Source organism: Dendrobates tinctorius, unplaced genomic scaffold (assembly GCF_039654945.1).
Source record: "Dendrobates tinctorius isolate UK_male_01 unplaced genomic scaffold, ASM3965494v1 ptg000002l, whole genome shotgun sequence".
In the NCBI taxonomy this organism is placed as follows: domain Eukaryota; kingdom Metazoa; phylum Chordata; class Amphibia; order Anura; family Dendrobatidae; genus Dendrobates; species Dendrobates tinctorius.
Genome location: NW_027361670.1, coordinates 1,176,498 through 1,192,915, shown reverse-complemented (window position 1 = coordinate 1,192,915; position 16,418 = coordinate 1,176,498). Strand labels below are relative to the sequence as shown.

Below are 16,418 nucleotides of genomic sequence, written 5' to 3'. Positions count from 1 at the left end.
AGGCTGCTCGCTCCACTAGGAGCTGCTATCACTTTTTAACGTGTTGTTTTCTGCTGTACTCAATTTAATAAAATAAATATTGTTACATACATGCTAATTCCTATTCAGGGTGATCCCCGATTTGTGGCCTATTCTTTCCTGCTTTGACGAACTAAAGTAAGTGCACCCTCCTGATCAGTGATCTGCTGATGAATACAGATTGTTCCATCTGATCAGATATGAGATCTTATACTGCCGACAACCAGCCCCGGGACAGTGTGCGGAGACAGGTTGTCAGCCCCGCCCCCGGCAATGACATCACTGATATAATTATACATCTTTATTCGTTATAACACAATTTACACATTTTCGCAGCGATTCCCTCTCATCACGAGGTCGTCCATTCGCCGAGCTTCTGGAACATATCAAACACTGTATGAGGCGGCCGAGGCCGCGGGCGGAGGGTCAGCGGGGGCAGTCCGTCCACTGTGAGGTACGGGGCTTCCAAGCATCTGTCACAGGGATCTGAGAAGGCAAAGATGTCAGGACCCTCGATCTGCGGAGCCTGGGAAGGGAAAGATGATATGAGATCCCTCCACAACCCACGGGTGACATCGCAGGACAGAGATCCCTCCACATCCCACGGGTGACATCGCAGGACAGAGATCCCTCCACATCCCACGGGTGACATCGCAGGACAGAGATCCCTCCACATCCCACGGGTGACATCGCAGGAGACAGATCCCTCCACATCCCACAGGTGACATCGCAGGACAGAGATCCCTCCACATCCCACGGGTGACATCGCAGGAGACAGATCCCTCCACATCCCACAGGTGACATCGCAGGACAGAGATCCCTCCACATCCCACAGGAGATCCCTCCACATCCCACGGGTGACATCGCAGGAGAGAGATCCCTCCACATCCCACGGGTGACATCGCAGGAGAGAGATCCCTCCACATCCCACGGGTGACATCGCAGGAGACAGATCCCTCCACATCCCACAGGTGACATCGCAGGACAGAGATCCCTCCACATCCCACAGGAGATCCCTCCACATCCCACGGGTGACATCGCAGGAGAGAGATCCCTCCACATCCCACGGGTGACATCGCAGGAGAGAGATCCCTCCACATCCCACGGGTGACATCGCAGGAGACAGATCCCTCCACATCCCACGGGCGACATCGCAGGAGAGAGATCCCTCCACATCCCACGGGTGACATCGCAGGAGAGAGATCCCTCCACATCCCACGGGTGACATCGCAGGACAGAGATCCCTCCACATCCCACGGGTGACATCGCAGGAGAGAGATCCCTCCACATCCCACGGGTGACATCGCAGGACAGAGATCCCCCCACATCCCACGGGTGACATCGCAGGAGACAGATCCCTCCACATCCCACAGGTGACATCGCAGGACAGAGATCCCTCCACATCCCACGGGTGACATCGCAGGAGAGAGATCCCTCCACATCCCACGGGTGACATCGCAGGAGAGAGATCCCTCCACATCCCACGGGTGACATCGCAGGACAGAGATCCCTCCACATCCCACGGGTGACATCGCAGGAGACAGATCCCTCCACATCCCACAGGTGACATCGCAGGACAGAGATCCCTCCACATCCCACGGGTGACATCGCAGGAGACAGATCCCTCCACATCCCACAGGTGACATCGCAGGACAGAGATCCCTCCACATCCCACAGGAGATCCCTCCACATCCCACGGGTGACATCGCAGGAGAGAGATCCCTCCACATCCCACAGGAGATCCCTCCACATCCCACGGGTGACATCGCAGGAGACAGATCCCTCCACATCCCACAGGTGACATCGCAGGACAGAGATCCCTCCACATCCCACAGGAGATCCCTCCACATCCCACGGGTGACATCGCAGGAGAGAGATCCCTCCACATCCCACGGGTGACATCGCAGGAGAGAGATCCCTCCACATCCCACAGGTGACATCGCAGGACAGAGATCCCTCCACATCCCACGGGTGACATTGCAGGAGACAGATCCCTCCACATCCCACGGGTGACATTGCAGGAGACAGATCCCTCCACATCCCACGGGTGACATCGCAGGAGAGAGATCCCTCCACATCCCACGGGTGACATCGCAGGACAGAGATCCCTCCACATCCCACGGGTGACATCGCAGGACAGAGATCCCTCCACATCCCACGGGTGACATCGCAGGACAGAGATCCCTCCACATCCCACGGGTGACATCGCAGGAGAGAGATCCCTCCACATCCCACAGGTGACATCGCAGGACAGAGATCCCTCCACATCCCACGGGTGACATCGCAGGAGAGAGATCCCTCCACATCCCACGGGTGACATCGCAGGAGAGAGATCCCTCCACATCCCACGGGTGACATCGCAGGACAGAGATCCCTCCACATCCCACGGGTGACATCGCAGGAGACAGATCCCTCCACATCCCACAGGTGACATCGCAGGACAGAGATCCCTCCACATCCCACGGGTGACATCGCAGGAGACAGATCCCTCCACATCCCACAGGTGACATCGCAGGACAGAGATCCCTCCACATCCCACAGGAGATCCCTCCACATCCCACGGGTGACATCGCAGGAGAGAGATCCCTCCACATCCCACAGGAGATCCCTCCACATCCCACGGGTGACATCGCAGGAGACAGATCCCTCCACATCCCACAGGTGACATCGCAGGACAGAGATCCCTCCACATCCCACAGGAGATCCCTCCACATCCCACGGGTGACATCGCAGGAGAGAGATCCCTCCACATCCCACGGGTGACATCGCAGGAGAGAGATCCCTCCACATCCCACGGGTGACATCGCAGGAGACAGATCCCTCCACATCCCACAGGTGACATCGCAGGACAGAGATCCCTCCACATCCCACAGGAGATCCCTCCACATCCCACGGGTGACATCGCAGGAGAGAGATCCCTCCACATCCCACGGGTGACATCGCAGGAGAGAGATCCCTCCACATCCCACAGGTGACATCGCAGGACAGAGATCCCTCCACATCCCACGGGTGACATTGCAGGAGACAGATCCCTCCACATCCCACGGGTGACATCGCAGGAGACAGATCCCTCCACATCCCACGGGTGACATTGCAGGAGACAGATCCCTCCACATCCCACGGGTGACATCGCAGGAGAGCGATCCCTCCACATCCCACGGGTGACATCGCAGGAGAGAGATCCCTCCACATCCCACGGGTGACATCGCAGGAGAGAGATCCCTCCACATCCCACGGGTGACATCGCAGGAGACAGATCCCTCCACATCCCACGGGTGACATCGCAGGAGAGAGATCCCTCCACATCCCACGGGTGACATCGCAGGAGAGAGATCCCTCCACATCCCACGGGTGACATTGCAGGAGACAGATCCCTCCACATCCCACGGGTGACATCGCAGGAGAGAGATCCCTCCACATCCCACGGGTGACATCGCAGGAGAGAGATCCCTCCACATCCCACGGGTGACATCGCAGGAGAGAGATCCCTCCACATCCCACGGGTGACATCGCAGGAGACAGATCCCTCCACATCCCACAGGAGATCCCTCCACATCCCACGGGTGACATCGCAGGAGAGAGATCCCTCCACATCCCACAGGTGACATCGCAGGAGAGAGATCCCTCCACATCCCACGGGTGACATCGCAGGAGACAGATCCCTCCACATCCCACAGGTGACATCGCAGGACAGAGATCCCTCCACATCCCACAGGAGATCCCTCCACATCCCACGGGTGACATCGCAGGAGAGAGATCCCTCCACATCCCACGGGTGACATCGCAGGAGAGAGATCCCTCCACATCCCACAGGTGACATCGCAGGAGACAGATCCCTCCACATCCCACGGGTGACATTGCAGGAGACAGATCCCTCCACATCCCACGGGTGACATTGCAGGAGACAGATCCCTCCACATCCCACGGGTGACATCGCAGGAGAGAGATCCCTCCACATCCCACGGGTGACATCGCAGGAGACAGATCCCTCCACATCCCACAGGTGACATCGCAGGAGAGAGATCCCTCCACATCCCACGGGTGACATCGCAGGAGACAGATCCCTCCACATCCCACAGGTGACATCGCAGGACAGAGATCCCTCCACATCCCACAGGAGATCCCTCCACATCCCACAGGTGACATCGCAGGACAGAGATCCCTCCACATCCCACAGGTGACATCGCAGGACAGAGATCCCTCCACATCCCATGGGTGACATCGCAGGAGACAGATCCCTCCACATCCCACGGGTGACATTGCAGGAGACAGATCCCTCCACATCCCACGGGTGACATTGCAGGAGACAGATCCCTCCACATCCCACGGGTGACATCGCAGGAGAGAGATCCCTCCACATCCCACGGGTGACATCGCAGGAGAGAGATCCCTCCACATCCCACGGGTGACATCGCAGGAGACAGATCCCTCCACATCCCACAGGAGATCCCTCCACATCCCACGGGTGACATCGCAGGAGAGAGATCCCTCCACATCCCACGGGTGACATCACAGGAGATCCCTCCACATCCCACAGGTGACATCGCAGGACAGAGATCCCTCCACATCCCTCACCCTACAGGGTGTAATGACCCCGCCGTCCCCTCACCACAGGGTGTAATGACCCCGCCGTCCCCTCACCACAGGGTGTAATGACCCCGCCGTCCCCTCACCACAGAGTGTAATGACCCCGCCGTCCCCTCACCACAGGATGTAATGACCCCGCCGTCCCTTCACCACAGGGTGTAATGACCCCGCCGTCCCTTCACCACAGGATGTAATGACCCCGCCGTCCCCTCACCACAGGGTGTAATGACCCCGCCGTCCCCTCACCACAGGGTGTAATGACCCCGCCGTCCCCTCACCACAGGGTGTAATGACCCCGCCGTCCCCTCACCACAGGGTGTAATGACCCCGCCGTCCCCTCACCACAGGGTGTAATGACCCCGCCGTCCCCTCACCACAGGGTGTAATGACCCCGCCGTCCCCTCACCACAGGGTGTAATGACCCCGCCGTCCCCTCACCACAGGATATAATGACCCCGCCGTCCCCTCACCACAGGATGTAATGACACCGCCGTCCCCTCACCACAGGATGTAATGACCCCGCCGTCCCTTCACCACAGGATGTAATGACCCCGCCGTCCCCTCACCACAGGGTGTAATGACCCCGCCGTCCCCTCACCACAGGGTGTAATGACCCCGCCGTCCCCTCACCACAGGGTGTAATGACCCCGCCGTCCCCTCACCACAGGATGTAATGACCCCGCCGTCCCCTCACCACAGGGTGTAATGACCCCGCCGTCCCCTCACCACAGGGTGTAATGACCCCGCCGTCCCCTCACCACAGGATGTAATGACCCCGCCGTCCCCTCACCACAGGGTGTAATGACCCCGCCGTCCCTTCACCTCCTGCAGTCTCCCGACCCACTGTCCTCATCACCCTGTAGATTATAAGCCCACGCGGCTCCTGTCCCGACTGTGGCGCTCCTCACTTGTGCAGCACCGGGAGACCACGCTGTACAATCCCGGGACTCCTGTCCTACAGGCCGTGGGTTATGTGACATCACCCTGGATGTTCTGTGGGGGGCGATCGTCTGCAGTGAGGTCTTCTGGGATATTACTTGTGCAGACGATCAGTGGTGGTTGTGGGGCCCCAAGTGTAGGAGCCGTCAGCAGAATGAAGAAGCAAAATAAGAACAGACAAAAGAGCCGAAAAGTGAACTTGTAGCGCACAATCCCCGGGGCGACAGCGGAGACCTCACCTCCCGCTGCTCCGGCCGCCTCTGGCGAGCTGTCAGCCGCTGGATCTGTTCAGACGGTGGCTCCACACTAACCAGACCCTGGTAAAGACTGTGCACCCGGCAGACATTGAGAGCTGAGAAGGAAGGAAATGATGAGAATCTGTACCTCAGAGCAGCGCTCCTCACCATCACCGACGCCGCACTCCCCAGCATCCTTGTCTACCGCCATCAGCCTCATCCTCCTTCCCTGGCACCAGCACTCGGCCTCCATCGTCCCTAGCACCGGCACTCGGCCTCCCCAGTCCCTGGCACTCGGCCTCCCCAGTCCCTGGCACTTGGCCTCCCCAGTCCCTGGCATCGGCATTCGTCCTGCCCAGTCCCTGGCAACGGCACTCGTCCTCCCCAGTCCCTGGCATCGGCATTCGTCCTGCCCAGTCTCTGGCAACGGCACTCGTCCTCCCCAGTCCCTGGCATCGGCATTCGTCCTCCCCAGTCCTGGCATCGGCATTCGTCCTCCCCAGTCCCTGGCATCGGCATTCGTCCTGCCCAGTCCCTGGCATCGGCATTCATCCTGCCCAGTCCCTGGCATCGGCATTCATCCTGCCCAGTCCCTGGCAACAGCACTCATCCTCCCCAGTTCCTGTCACCAACACTTGTCCTCCTCGGTCCCTGTCACCAGCACTCGTCCTCCTCCAACGTCCCCATCACCAACACTCGTCCTCCTCAGTCCCTGTCACTAGCAGTCATCCTCCTCCTCTGCCCAGTCACCAGCACTCCTCCTCCCCAGTAGTCCTGGTCACTAGGACTCATCCTCCTCCGTCCCCAGCGCTCATCCTCCCCAGTCTGTCACTAGCACTCATCCACTCCTCCCTAGCTCTCTTAATCTCATCCTCTGCGCTCCTTGTCCTATCCCCCATCCACACCGCTCCTCCTCACCTCTGGCGGCCTCGCTCTCCACCCCACGTCTCACGGTAAAGGATCGGAGCAGCTCACTCCGCACAGCGCTTTCTGCATCAAACGTCTGCTGCGCCTCCCGCCGCACCTCGCTCCTCAGCGCTGCGCTGCTGTGCACTCGGGGGGCTGCCAGCGGGCGCCCACAATCCTTATCACTCACATCGAAGCGCACCTGGAGGGGAGAACAGTCAGGGCCATTAGTGCAGAGCCCCCATCATGCTCTGGCAGATCCCTGTTTGCAGGCAGTGAAGGATTGCTGTTTGCACCCACAGATCTGACTCTCAGCAGCGTAGAAGTTTGTCCTCGCCATTCTTTCTCAACATCTTCCCACCTCCACTCCGCATCGTCACCTTGACGCCACCTTCCCTCTTCAACCTGCCATCTTTCTGCCTCCTCCTAGTCTGTTTCCTGCCTCTTCCTCATCCTCGCCATCCTTCCAGCCATGTTTGCTGCCTCTTCCTCATCTTCCCGCCTCGTTTCCTGCCTCCTCCTTGCCATCCTTCCGGCTTCTTCCTCATCCTCGCCATCCTTCCTGCCATCTTTCCTGCCTCCTCCTCGCCATCCTTCCTGCCTCCTCCTCATCCTCCTTGTCATCTTTCCTGCCTCCTCCTCGCCATCCCGCCTCCTCCTCACCATCCTTCCCGCCATCCTTCCCACCTCCTCCTCCTCGCCATCCTTCCCTCCTCATCAGCGCCATCCTTCCCGCCATCCTTCCCGCCATCTTTCCTGCCTCCTTCCTGCCTCCTCCTCACCATCATTTCTGCCTTCCTGCCTCCTCCTCGCCATCCTTCCTGCCTCCTCCTCGCCATCCTTCCCGCCATCTTTACTGCCTCCTCCTCGCCATTCTTCCTGCCTGTTCCCACCTCGTTTCCTGCCTCCTCCTCGCCATCGTTTCTGCCTCCTCCTCCTCGCCATTCTTCCTGCCTGTTCCCACCTCGTTTCCTGCCTCCTCCTCGCCATCCTTCCTCCTGCCTCCTTCTCGCCATCCTTCCCGCCATGTTTGCTGCCTCTTCCTCGCCATCCTTCCCGTCCATCTTTCCTGCCTCATCTTCCTCGCCATCCTTCCCGCCATGTTTGCTGCCTCTTCCGCATCTTCCTGCCTCTTCCTCGCCATCCTTCCCGTCCAACTTTCCTGCCTCATCCTCCTCGCCATCCTTTCCCCCATGTTTGCTGCCTCTTCCTCATCTTCCCGCCATCCTTCCTGCCTCCTCCTCGCCATCCTTCCCGCCATGTTTGCTGCATCTTCCTGCCTCCTCCTCGCCATCGTTCCCGTCCATCTTTCCTGCCTCATCCTCCTCGCCATCCTTCCTGCCTCCTCGTCGCCATCCTTCCCGCCATGTTTGCTGCCTCTTCCGCATCTTCCTTCCTCCTCCTCGTCATCCTTCCTTACTCCTCCTCATCCTCCTGGCCATATTTCCTGCCTCCTCCTCATCCTCCTTGCCATCCTTCCTGCCTCCTCCTCGCCATCCTTCCTACCGCCTCCTCCTCGCCATCCTTCCCGCCTCCTCCTCGCCATCCTTCCCGCCTCCTCACTATCCTTCCTACCGCCTCCACTTCGTCATCCTTCCCGCCTCCACCTCGCCATCCTTCCCGCCTCCACCTCGCCCATCCTTCCCGCCTCCTCGCCATCCCTCCTGCCTCCTCCTCCTCGCCATCCTTCCTACCTCCTCGCCATCCTTCCTGCCTCCTCCTCCTCGCCATCCTTCCTACCTCCTCCTCGCCATCCTTTCTGCCTCCTCGCCATCCTTTCTGCCTCATCACCATCCTTCCTGCCTCCTCCTCGTCTTCCTTCCTGCCTCCTCCTCATCCTCCCCGCCTCCTCCTCATCCTTCCTGCCTCCTCATCCTCACCATCCTTCCTGCCTCATCATCCTCGCAATCGTTGCTGCCTCATCCTCATCGCCATCCTTCCCTCCTCCTCATCCTTTCCGCCTCCTCCTCGCCATCCTTCCCGCCATTCTTCCTTAATTCTCCTCGCCATCCTTCCTTCCTTCTCCTCGCCATCCTTCCTTCCTCCTCCTCCCACTTGGTGGGACGATACACATGATTGGAATACAAGACTAGAAGGATACAACTTATCTGCAAGAAACAGACTTGATAAACGAGGAGGAGGTGTCGCATTGTATGTTAGAAACGCGTATATCTGCACAGAGATCCAAGCTTCAGAGACTGGGAGTTCTGTGGAAACTGTTTGGGTAAGAATACAAGGACAGAACAATGGAAAGGACACCATTGTAGGCATTTACTACAGGCCGCCTGTGCAAGCTGAAGATATGGATGAACTCTTTATGCATCAAATGGCCAAGTTCTCCAAAAAATATGACATAGTTGTCATGGGAGATTTCAACTATCCAGACATTTGTTGGGAATCTCTCTCAGGCAAAACTAACAGGTCAAGGAAATTCTTATCCTCTCTTGCTGACTTTATCTTCCAAAAGGTAAGGGAGAAAACAAGGGGAACTGCTACCTTGGATCTAATCCTTATAAACAGGGAGGAAATGGTTGAGGAGGTAAAAGTGGCTGGGACCCTAGGAGGTAGCGACCATGCCATTTTAGAATTTTGGATAACTAGAGGAGGAAGACCTGTGAAGACTCAGACATCAAGGTTAGATTTCAGAAAGGCAGATTTTAAGGGATTCAGAAAGAGAATTGGAGGGATCCAATGGCTGGATATCCTTAAAGACAAAAATGTCCAGGAAGGATGGGAAATCTTGAAAAATGAAATTCTCAAAGCACAATAGTTAAGGCTGAGTTCAGACGTTGCATTTTTTTCGCGTTTCCGCGGCGGTTTTAACCGCGCGATTTTGCCGCGAAAACGCGAAAAATAAGCATCCCATGCATTCCTATGGGATTCCGCAATGCTGTGCTAATACTGCGGTTTTTACCGCGGAGGAATCGCTTCGCGGTAAAAACCGCAGCATGCTCATTAATTTGCGGAATCGCGGCGATCCCGCACCCATAGGAATGCATTGTTCCGCTTACTTCCCGCATGTGGCTGTGCACACCATGCGGAAAGTAAGCAGAACAATTGCGGATGGTACCCACGGTCCGGAGGAGAGAAGACGGTCCGGAGGAGAGGAGACTGTCCTCCGGGCTTTGGGTACCATATCCCTGTAAAAAATAGAATTTAAAATAAAAAATATTGTTATTCTCACCCTCCGATGTCCCGCGCAGCATTCCCGCCTCTCTTCACGCTCTCGTTCCCAGTAGTCCTTTGCGAAAATGCTCGCGATGACGTCCGTTCTCGCGGGATCGCGAAATCTCGCGGTCATTCGCGCGACGTCATCGCGAATTACCGCGAGACGTCGCGATCCCGCGAGAACTGAAGTCATCGCGGGCATTTTAGCAAAGGATTATTGGGAATGGATGCGCGGGACGTCGGAGGGTGAGAATAACACCGTTTTTTATTTTTTTTTTACATTCTATATTTTACTACTGATGCTGCATAGGCGGCCTCAGTAGTAAAAAGTTGGTCACACTCGTCAAACACTATGTTTGACGAGTGTGACCAATCTGTCAATCAGTTCTCCAAGCGATGCTACAGATCGCTTGGAAAACGCTAGCATTCTGCAAGCTAATTACGCTTGCAAAATGCTAGTTTTTCCGCGGGAAAATCGCGGGAATTTAAAATGCGATTTTCCCGCGGACTGGAATTCCGGAATTCTCGCGGTAATTTCCGCGAGAGTTCCAGTACGTGTGCACTTAGCCTAACAATTCCAAAAAGAGGGAAGAATAGGAAGCATTTAAGGAAGCCAGGATGGATGAACACAGAACTTAAGCACATGCTAAAAAGGAAGAAAGAAATGTTTATAAAATGGAAAGAGGGAGGCATATCTAAAGAAGAATATAATGCTGTCTGCAGAATCTGCAGGGAACAAATCAGATTACCTAAAGCTGACAATGAACTGAGGCTTGCAAGAGATGTCAAAAGCAATAATAAAGGATTTTGGGGATATGTCAAAAGTAAAAGAAAAGTCAAAGATGCTATAGGATTTTTACAGGATGAAAATGATGAAATGGTAAGACAGGATGTTGAGAAGGCTGAACTTTTAAATTCCTATTTTGCATCTGTTTTCTCTCAGAAAAGAAATGTAACATCAACTGTTCTTCACTGTCCTATTAAGGGAATAGAAGAATCCAGGATATCTATAAACAGAAAGATAGTGAGGAAACACTTAGCTAGCCTAAATGAATTCAAGTCTCCAGGTCCAGATGAATTACACCCCAGAGTACTGAAGGAGATAGCAGAAGAAATTTTTGAACCCCTCTCCATAATCTTTGAAAATTCTTGGAGAACAGGAGAAGTGCCAGAAGACTGGAGAAGAGCAAATGTTGTTCCTATCTTCAAAAAGGGGAAGAAGGTGGACCCAGGCAACTATAGGCCGGTGAGCCTGACTTCTATACCAGGAAAGATCTTTGAACAAATTATTAAACAACATGTATGTCAGTACCTGGATAAGAATGAAGTGATTAAACAGAGTCAGCATGGGTTTGTATCTAATAAGTCATGTCAGACTAACTTAATTTCCTTCTATGACGGAATCACTGATTGGGTGGATCAAGGAAATGCTGTAGATATAGTATATCTTGACTTCAGCAAAGCATTTGACAAAGTATCTCAAACAATCCTTATTGAAAAAATGACTAAGTATGGAATGGACAAGGCAACTGTTAGGTGGATTCATAACTGGCTTAGTGATCGGACCCAAAGAGTGGTCGTAAATGGCTGCACATCCAGTTGGAAGAATGTCTCAAGTGGGGTACCACAGGGCTCTGTCCTGGGCCCTGTATTGTTCAACATCTTTATCAACGATTTAGATGAAGGAATTGAGGGTAAACTGATTAAATTTGCTGATGACACAAAGCTAGGAGGGATAGCTAATACTAGAGAAGAGAGAAAGGATTCAAAAAGATGTAAATAAACTGGAGCAGTGGGCAGCAACTAACAGAATGGTTTTTAACAGGGAGAAATGCAAAGTACTACATCTGGGCAATAAAAATGAAAAAAGCATATATAGAATGGGAGGAATAGGGCTAAGTGACAGCACATGTGAAAAAGACTTGGGTATACTAATAGATCACAGACTGAATATGAGTCAACAGTGTGATGCAGCAGCAAAAAAGGCAAATGCAATTCTAGGATGTATTAACAGAAGCATACAGTCTAGATCACGTGAAGTCATTATTTCCCTCTACTCCTCTTTGGTCAGACCTCATCTGGAATATTGTGTCCAGTTTTGGGCACCACATTTTAAGAAAGACATCAACAAACTGGAGCAAGTTCAGAAAAGAGCGACCAGAATGGTGACCGGTCTGCAAACCCTGTCTTATGAGGAAAGGTTGCAGGATTTGGGAATGTTTAGTTTGCAAAAGAGAAGACTGAGAGGAGACTTAATAGCTGTCTACAAATATCTAAAGGGCTGTCACATTGTAGAAGGATCAACTTTATTCTCATTTGCACAAGGAAAGACTAGAAGCAATGGGATGAAACTGAATGGGAGGAGACACAGATTAGATATTAGAAAAAACTTTTTGACAGTTAGAGTGATCAATGAGTGGAACAGGCTGCCACGAGAAGTGGTGAGTTCTCCTTCAATGGAAGTCTTCAAATAGAGGCTGGACAGACATCTGACTGGGATGATTTAGCGAATCCTGCTTTGAGCAGGGGGTTGGACCAGATGGCCCAGGAGGTCCCTTCCAACTCTACGATTCTATGATTCCTCCTCGCTATCCTTCCCGCCTCCTCTTCGCCATCCTTCCTTCGTTCCCGCCTCCTCCTCGCCATCCTTCCTGCCTCGTACTCGCCATCCTTCCTACCTCATCCTCGCCATCCTTCCTGCCTCCTCCTCGCCATCCTTCCCGCCTCCTCCTCGCCATTCTTCCTGTCTCCTCCTCGCCATCCTTCCCGCCTCCTCCTCGCCATCCTTCCTGCCTCATCATCCTCGCCATCCTTCCCGCCTCCTCCTCGCCATCCTTCCTCATCCTCCTCGCCATCCTTCCTTCCTCCTCCTTCCCGCTTCCTCCTCGCCATTCTTCCTGCCTCCTCCTCATCCTTCCTTCCTCCTTCCGGCTTCCTCCTCGCCATTCTTCCTGCTTGTTCCCACCTCGTTTCCTGCCTCCTCCTCGCCATCCTTCCCGCCTCCTCCTCGCCATCCTTCCTCCTGCCTCCTTCTCGCCATCCTTCCCGCCATGTTTGCTGCCTCTTCCTCGCCATCCTTCCCGTCCATCTTTCCTGCCTCATCCTCCTCGCCATGTTTGCTGCCTCTTCCGCATCTTCCTGCCTCTTCCTCGCCATCCTTCCCGGCCAACTTTCCTGCCTCCTCCTCCTCGCCATCCTTTCCTCCATGTTTGCTGCCTCTTCCTCATCTTCCCGCCATCCTTCCTGCCTCCTCCTCGCCATCCTTCCCGCCATGTTTGCTGCATCTTCCTGCCTCCTCCTCGCCATCCTTCCCGTCCATCCTTCCTGCCTCCTCGTCGCCATCCTTCCCGCCTCTTCCTCGCCATCCTTCCCGCCATGTTTGCTGCCTCTTCCGCATCTTCCTTCCTCCTCCTCGCCATCCTTCCTTACTCCTCCTCATCCTCCTGGCCATATTTCCTGCCTCCTCCTCATCCTCCTTGCCATCCTTCCTGCCTCCTCCTCGCCATCCTTCCTACTGCCTCCACCTCGTCATCCTTCCCGCCTCCACCTCGCCCATCCTTCCCGCCTCCACCTCGCCCATCCTTCCCGCCTCCACCTCGCCCATCCTTCCCGCCTCCTCCTCCTCGCCATCCTTCCTTCCTCCTCGCCATCCTTTCTGCCTCCTCCTCCTCGCCATCCTTTCTGCCTCATCGCCATCCTTCCTGCCTCCTCCTCGCCATCCTTCCTCATCCTCCTCGCCATCCTTCCTTCCTCCTCCTTCCCGCTTCCTCCTCGCCATTCTTCCTGCCTCCTCCTCATCCTTCCTTCCTCCTTCCGGCTTCCTCCTCGCCATTCTTCCTGCTTGTTCCCACCTCGTTTCCTGCCTCCTCCTCGCCATCCTTCCCGCCTCCTCCTCGCCATCCTTCCTCCTGCCTCCTTCTCGCCATCCTTCCCGCCATGTTTGCTGCCTCTTCCTCGCCATCCTTCCCGTCCATCTTTCCTGCCTCATCCTCCTCGCCATGTTTGCTGCCTCTTCCGCATCTTCCTGCCTCTTCCTCGCCATCCTTCCCGGCCAACTTTCCTGCCTCCTCCTCCTCGCCATCCTTTCCTCCATGTTTGCTGCCTCTTCCTCATCTTCCCGCCATCCTTCCTGCCTCCTCCTCGCCATCCTTCCCGCCATGTTTGCTGCATCTTCCTGCCTCCTCCTCGCCATCCTTCCCGTCCATCCTTCCTGCCTCCTCGTCGCCATCCTTCCCGCCTCTTCCTCGCCATCCTTCCTGCCATGTTTGCTGCCTCTTCCGCATCTTCCTTCCTCCTCCTCGCCATCCTTCCTTACTCCTCCTCATCCTCCTGGCCATATTTCCTGCCTCCTCCTCATCCTCCTTGCCATCCTTCCTGCCTCCTCCTCGCCATCCTTCCTACTGCCTCCACCTCGTCATCCTTCCCGCCTCCACCTCGCCCATCCTTCCCGCCTCCACCTCGCCCATCCTTCCCGCCTCCACCTCGCCCATCCTTCCCGCCTCCTCCTCCTCGCCATCCTTCCTTCCTCCTCGCCATCCTTTCTGCCTCCTCCTCCTCGCCATCCTTTCTGCCTCATCGCCATCCTTCCTGCCTCCTCCTCGCCATCCTTCCCGCCTCCTCCTCATCCTTCCCGCCTCCGCCTCATCCTTCCCGCCTCCGCCTCATCCTTCCCGCCTCCTCCTCCCCGCCTCCTCCTCATCCTTCCCGCCTCCTCCTCATCCTTCCCGCCTCCTCCTCATCCTCGCAATCCTTGCTGCCTCCTCCTCGTCGCCATCCTTCCTTCCTCCTCCTCATCCTTTCCGCCTCCTCCTCGCCATCCTTCCCGCCATTCTTCCTTAATCCTCCTCATCCTTCCTTCCTTCCTCCTCCTTTCCATCCTTCCTCCCTCCTCCTCGCCATCCTTCCTTCCTTCTCCTCATCGCCATCCTTCCCGTCCGTCCTCGCCATCCTTCCTTCCTCCTCGCTATCCTTCCCGCCTTCTCTTCGCCATCCTTCCTTCGTTCCCACCTCCTCCTCGCCATCCTTCCTGCCTCCTACTCTCCATCCTTCCCGCCTCCTCCTCGCCATCCTTCCTGCCTCATCATCCTCGCCATCCTTCTCATCCTTCCCGCCTCCTCCTCGCCATACTTCCTGCCTCATCATCCTCGCCATCCTTCCTCCTCGCTATCCTTCCCGCCTCCTCCTCGCCATCCTTCCTTCGTTCCCGCCTCCTCCTCGCTATCCTTCCTGCCTCCTACTCTCCATCCTTCCTACCTCATCCTCGCCATCCTTCCTCCTCATCCTTCCTTCCTCCTCGCCATCCTTCCTCCTCGCTATCCTTCCCGCCTCCTCCTCGCTATCCTTCCCGCCTCCTCCTCGCCATCCTTCCTTCGTTCCCGCCTCCTCCTCGCCATCCTTCCTACCTCATCCTCGCCATCCTTCCTTCCTCCTCCTTCCCGCTTCCTCCTCCTTCCTTCCCGTCCGTCCTCACCTGCCTCCGTCCTCTCCGGCGCTCCGCAGTCTCCCGGCGCAGGATGCCGCCGCCTTTCTCGGGGGTCAGGGAGACGTCCAGGAGTGGGTGGGCTTCTGCCTGGACTGGGGCATGTGCCAGCGGCCGGGGGGCACAGCGAGCGGGGTCCTCCTCACCGGACACAGACATCCTGTGCAGGAAATGGCAGATATTAGAGGAGCACGGACACAATACGGAGCCAGAGCTCCTGCACGCCATGCTGGGGGTCACAGCACACAACAAGACGCAGAGAGGGGACAGAAAAGAACTACAACTCCCAGCATGGGACATTACACCCCGGTGTCACGTCCTCACCTCCGCAGTCAGCCCGGGCCGTTATCACCATACGTCCGAAAGCACGACCAGGGCGCCGTCATGGCAACCGCGCACCGCCATCTCAACACTTCAGGGCCTCCAGACAACGGACGGCGCGGACGCCATGTTTGTACTCCCAGTCACGAGAGGCCGCGCTGTCAGAAGCGACTCCTGGGGCCGCTCACCTAACTGTCGTCATAACACGGGAGTGTGATACTAGCAGAAGAGTCACGTGTCGGCTTACACAGCGGCGGCGGCGGCCATTGTGGAGGAGCCCGAGTACAGGGCGGAGCTGCGATCCTGGAAGCCAATGAGGAGAGTGGAAGGAGTGACGTCACCACGGCTATATAAGGCGGTGTAAATGCGTCAGAGGCTTAGAAATAGAGCGGGGCTATCGGCCCGAGCGATCTGTCTGTCACCCCCTCACGGCCCGGAGGCGTCTGTCATCCTCTCGCCTATAATGTGCTGAAGAGAGAAAATTCAAGTGTTGGGGAAAAAAGTCATTTCCCCGCTTGGATTTTGGAGTTTTTGTTTTTATGTGTGCGGTGAGATGGCTCTGGTGATGCGATTCTGCAGGTCGGGACAATCACGGTGACACCGCACACTGTCAGGCTCTTCCTGGGGTCGGAGGCTCTGAGCTCTGTGTTTCCCGCTATTTTCCAGCAGCCGAGACGTCTTACGTTCCGTTTTCCAGCAGCCGTGTCGTCTTACGTTCCGTTTTCCAGCAGCCGTGTCGTCTTACGTTCCGTTTTCCAGCAGCC

General features: G+C 56.0%; 1 protein-coding gene across 2 annotated transcripts; it reads right to left on the bottom strand.

Moving 5' to 3' along the window:
• Positions 1–306: 306 nt before the first annotated feature.
• PPP1R35 (protein phosphatase 1 regulatory subunit 35) lies at positions 307–15,908 on the bottom strand. 2 transcript variants are annotated; one of them, XM_073574048.1, is made up of 5 exons: positions 15,658–15,908; positions 15,325–15,493; positions 6,699–6,888; positions 5,784–5,896; positions 307–504 (listed from the first exon to the last, which is right to left on the bottom strand). In XM_073574048.1, the coding sequence occupies exons 2-5, from the start codon at positions 15,490–15,492 to the stop codon at positions 445–447; spliced, it is 531 nt and encodes a 176-aa protein (XP_073430149.1). In that variant the 5' UTR covers position 15,493; positions 15,658–15,908; the 3' UTR covers positions 307–444. The 2 variants fall into 2 exon arrangements, with proteins under 2 accessions (XP_073430149.1, XP_073430062.1); XM_073573961.1 differs by having other exon boundaries at positions 307–544; positions 15,658–15,904.
• Positions 15,909–16,418: the final 510 nt, after the last annotated feature.